Below are 4,764 nucleotides of genomic sequence, written 5' to 3' on the forward strand. Positions count from 1 at the left end.
AAAAAAAAAAAGACATTTCATAAGACTAGAGCTGCCATAGATAGTGATTCCTCTCATGGATCTGTGCAAAGTAAATTGAATACCTGGAACGGATTCACCATTCTAGATGCCATTGGGAACATTCATGATTCATGGGAGGAGGTCAAAAGATTAACATGAACAGAAGTTTGGAAGAAGTTGATTGCAAGCTCCACGGATGACTTTGAGGGGTTCAAGGCTTCCGTGGAGAAAGTAACTACATATGTTGTGGAACTAGTGACAGAAGCAGAATGAAAAGTGAACTCTGAAAATGTGACTGAATTGCTGCAATCTCATGATAAAACTTGAACGGATGAGGACGTGCTTCTTAGGGACGAACAAAGAAAGTGTTTTCTTAAAATGGAATCTACACCTGGTGCAGATGCTGTGAACATTGTTGAAATGACAACAAAGGATTTAGAATATTACATAAACTTAGTTGATAAAACAGAGGGAGAGTTTAAGAGGATTGACTTCAAGAAAAAAATTTTTTTTTTGGTAGAGACTGAGGTCTCCTTATGTTGCTCAGGCCAGTCTTGAATTCCTAGGCTCAAGCAATCTTCCTACCTCAGCCTCCCAGAGCGTTGGGATTACAGGCATGAGCCATCATGCCCAGTGTATATTGTTTTTTTTAAGACATAATGCTATTGCATGCTTAGTAGACTACAGTATAAACTTTTTTTTCTTTCTTGGAGATAGGATCTCACTCTGTTGCCCAGTCTGGAGTGCATTGGCATGAACATACATAGCTCATTTTGGTAGTTGTAACTATAAACATAACTTTGGTTTCCCTGTATGCACCAGGAAACCAAAAACTTTATGTGACTCATTTTAGTGCGACATTTGCTTTATTGCTGAAGTCTAGAATCAAACCCACAATATCTCCGAAGTATGCCTGTAATTTATAGCTGCTGCTGATGATAGTGGGAAGACAGTCCTAAGCCACATGATCACAATACAGTGTAACTAATGCTTTTGTAAGTTCTATATAGGATGCAATAGAAATAAAGAGGAAGGGCTTGAGGCTGGGTGCGGTGGCTCACATCTGTAATCCCAGCACTTTGGGAGGCTGAGGCGGGCAGATCAGTTGAGACCAGGAGTTCAAGACCAGCCTGGCCAACATGGTGAAACCCCATATCTACTAAAAATACAAAAAATTAGCGGGCATTGGTGGCATGTGTCTTTAGTCCCAGCTACCCAGGAGGCTGAGGCAGGAGAATCGCTTGAACCCAGGAGGCGGAGGTTTCAGTGAGCCGAGATTGTGCCACTGCACTCTAGCCTGGGTGACAGAGCAAGACTCCATCTCAAAGAAAGAAAAAAAAAAAAAAGAAGGAAGGGCCTACACACCTATCCTGTTTTAAACACTGTGGAAGAATAGCAGCTTTTGCAATGATTGCTGGGAGGAGGGAGCGTAAGGCTGAACTCCAGAAGGAAGACCAGCTTGCATCTGCTGGGCAGTCACCTCAGGCATTAAAACAGACACCCTCCAAAAAACTCTTACAAGGAACAGGAACTGTTTTAGGTGTTTCAGCAACTTTAGGTGTTCTAAAAGTTTTTCAGTTTTTCTGGAAGTGAAGCTGCCTATTGTGACACCTGTTCAGGTGTCAGATTTCTGCAACCAGAGCCAAAATTAGGTGTCTTCCATGTACCCAGCAGTGGCACACCATCCAGGCTCTGTTCAGGGGGCAGGGAAGCAAAAGCTGGTGGTCGCTGGGGACAGTGACTTCCAAAAGTGTGGCCTCCCCTATCAGGGCACCTGGTGACCTTTCATAGCTCTGCCTCCACCTCTGCCTCTAGGACCCCAACCAGCTGATTCGTGCCAGTGCCCTCCGTGTCCTCTCTAGCATCCGTGTGCCCATCATAGTGCCCATCATGATGCTAGCTATCAAGGAAGCCGCCTCGGACATGTCACCCTATGTGCGGAAAACAGCTGCTCATGCCATCCCTAAACTCTACAGGTATGCCCAGCCCTGTCCCATGCTCCCCAGGGGGCTGGCTCCTAGTTCCCAACCCACCTCTGTCCTTTCCTAAGTCTTGCCCGCTGTTTCTCAGAGGGTTTGGGGAAGGCAGTTTCGGGAACTGACAGAGATGGAGGAGAACAATAGGGTTGGGGTACAGGAGGTGAGCATAGCTTGGCAGATACTGGGAAAGCCGGGGCCGAGAGGGGCGACTTCCCTTAACCGATTTCTCCCTCAGTTTGGACTCTGACCAGAAGGATCAGCTGATAGAAGTCATTGAGAAGCTTCTGGCCGATAAGACCACGGTGCGTGTATACAGGCACTCCGGGAGGGGTAGTGACCGACAGCCGGCCTTCCATCCTTCGCGTTCATCCTCTGGCCTTTGTTCTTTCCTCAGCTGGTGGCCGGCAGCGTGGTGATGGCCTTTGAAGAGGTCTGCCCGGAGCGCATCGACCTGATTCACAAAAACTACCGGAAACTCTGTAACCTACTGATCGACGTGGAGGAGTGGGGCCAGGTGGTCATCATCAGCATGCTCACCCGCTACGCCCGCACACAGTTCCTGAGCCCCACCCAGAACGTGAGTGGACCCCGCTCCGGCAGAGCGGGCGGGAGGGCGTCCCCGGGAGGCGCCCACAGGCCCGTCGGTCTCCCCATCCAGGAATCCCTGCTAGAGGAGAACGCGGAGAAAGCCTTTTATGGCTCGGAGGAGGACGAGGCCAAGGGCGCGGGATCGGAGGATGCGGCCGCCTCGGCGCTCCCGGCCCGAAAGCCCTACGTCATGGACCCGGACCACCGGCTGCTGCTGCGCAACACCAAGCCCCTGCTGCAGAGCCGCAGCGCCGCGGTGGTCATGGCGGTGGCGCAGCTCTACTTCCACCTGGCCCCCAAGGCGGAGGTGGGCGTCATCGCCAAGGCGCTAGTGCGCCTGCTGCGCAGTCACAGGTGCGCCCAGCCCTCGCCCCCCACCTCCCGCCCTGGTCCCGCGCTGCCCGGCCCCGCCCCCGTCCCGCGCTGCCCGGCCCCGCCCCCCTCACGCCCACCAGCCGCCTCCTCATCGGCCCTCCGCCCTCGTCCTCTACCCGCAACCACTTGCCCCATCCGTCCCCTCATCCGCTGCCCCTTGCCGCAACCGAGGGTCCCTCTGACCCGTCCTCTCCGCAGTGAGGTGCAGTACGTCGTGCTCCAGAACGTGGCCACCATGTCCATCAAGCGCCGGGTGAGCCTGAGACCGCGGGCCTGTCCTCGCAGTCAAGGGCCGCTTCCGCAGGCTCTGGAGGCGCTGTCGGGCCGGGACCGGGGCGGTGGAAAGGGAAGACAGAGGAATACCCTGGCTGTGCAGAGGATGGGGCAGGGGAGGCCGCAAACACAGATAGGGAGCACGGCCTGGATCCTGAGGGGCCGCTGAGGTGGGATGCCCAGTGGAAAAAGAGCTGGTCAGATCTGAGATGGACGAGGGAAGACTTGAGGAGTGGAGGGCAGTGGTGAGGAGTGAAGGATCCCGGGCGCTGGGTCAGGATAGGAGGGGTGTCTCTGGGCAGCAAGGCAGGCGTGGGGCTGCGGTGGAGCTCCCTGACTGCCTCTCTTGTGCCAGGGTATGTTTGAGCCCTACCTGAAGAGCTTCTACATCAGGTCCACCGACCCCACCCAGATCAAGATCCTGAAGGTGAGTGAGGCACAGAAGCGCATGTGCCTTCCAGCCCTCTCCATTCGACGGACCCACTCAGATAACTCGCAGTGGCCCCCTTGGTGCCTTCCTATTTCTGGGGCTGAGCCCAGGAGCCCATGACTTCCCCAGCTGGAGCTGTTTGTTCAGGGAGCTGGGCTAAGGAGGGTCAGGGGGACAAGGGAACTGCTTTTTGCCGAGTACATGGTATATAGCTGCTATTCTTCATATATGAAATAACCTGATATCACTTCATAATAATCTCAGGATATGTACATTATATTCCTTTTATAAAAATGTAGACTCTGGCCGAGCACGGTGGCTCACACCTGTAATGCCAGCACTTCAGGAGGCCGAGGCAGGCAGATCACCTGAGGTCAGGAGTTTCAGACCAACCTGGCCAACATGGTGAAACCCCATGTCTACTAAAAACACAAAAATTAGCCAGGTGTGGTGGTGGGCACCTGTAATCCCAGCTACTTGGGAGACTGAGGCAGGCGAATCACTTCAACCTGGGAGGCAGAGGTTGCAGTGAGCCGAGATTGCACCACTGTACTCCAACCTGGGTGACAAGAGCAAAACTCCGTCTCAAAAAAAAAAAAAAAAGTAGACTCTGGGAGGTAATTGCCCCAGGTCACACAGTTCTGCTATTCTGCTGACTCCAAGGTTCATGCTTTTCGCACTGCAAGGTTTCTGTCTCCTACTCACAGTGTTATGGCCCCCACATGCCTGCCCCCTCAGGCTTTCCTGCAAACATTCACAGACAAGGAAAGTGGCAGGAGCCCATACCTCCATTTGATTACTGCTCTGCTGCCTCATCATTGAGTGATTTCCTTTAGCAAGTTAATCCTCCTAACCCTTGTGAACATCCACTGTGTTCTAAGGGTGCAAGATGGAGCAACTAATCAGGGACCCTGCCTTTGTGGGGCTTACAGATGGGGGAATGAGGAGACATTAAGTAGCTAATCACAAGGCAAAAGTAAAAGTCCATTTAAGAAATATGGAAGAGGCCGGGCGCGGTGGCTCAAGCCTGTAATCCCAGCACTTTGGGAGGCCGAGGCGGGTGGATCACGAGGTCAAGAGATCGAGACCATCCTGGTCAACATGGTGAAACCCCGTCTC

The 4,764-nt window shown here is 52.9% G+C and overlaps 1 protein-coding gene across 2 annotated transcripts in view; it reads left to right on the forward strand.

Moving 5' to 3' along the window:
* Positions 1-4,764, forward strand: part of AP3B2 (adaptor related protein complex 3 subunit beta 2) — a 40,151-nt gene that overhangs the window by 17,844 nt on the left and 17,543 nt on the right. For both annotated transcript variants that reach the window (XM_017502269.2, XM_017502270.2), the window contains exons 5-10: positions 1,816-1,976; positions 2,215-2,281; positions 2,374-2,556; positions 2,638-2,921; positions 3,141-3,195; positions 3,571-3,642. In XM_017502269.2, coding sequence (XP_017357758.1) covers positions 1,816-1,976; positions 2,215-2,281; positions 2,374-2,556; positions 2,638-2,921; positions 3,141-3,195; positions 3,571-3,642 — 822 coding nt within the window. The remainder of the gene's footprint in view (positions 1-1,815; positions 1,977-2,214; positions 2,282-2,373; positions 2,557-2,637; positions 2,922-3,140; positions 3,196-3,570; positions 3,643-4,764) is intronic.

Source organism: Cebus imitator, unplaced genomic scaffold (genome assembly GCF_001604975.1).
Source record: "Cebus imitator isolate Cc_AM_T3 unplaced genomic scaffold, Cebus_imitator-1.0 Scaffold295, whole genome shotgun sequence".
NCBI classification, from domain to species: Eukaryota; Metazoa; Chordata; class Mammalia; order Primates; family Cebidae; genus Cebus; species Cebus imitator.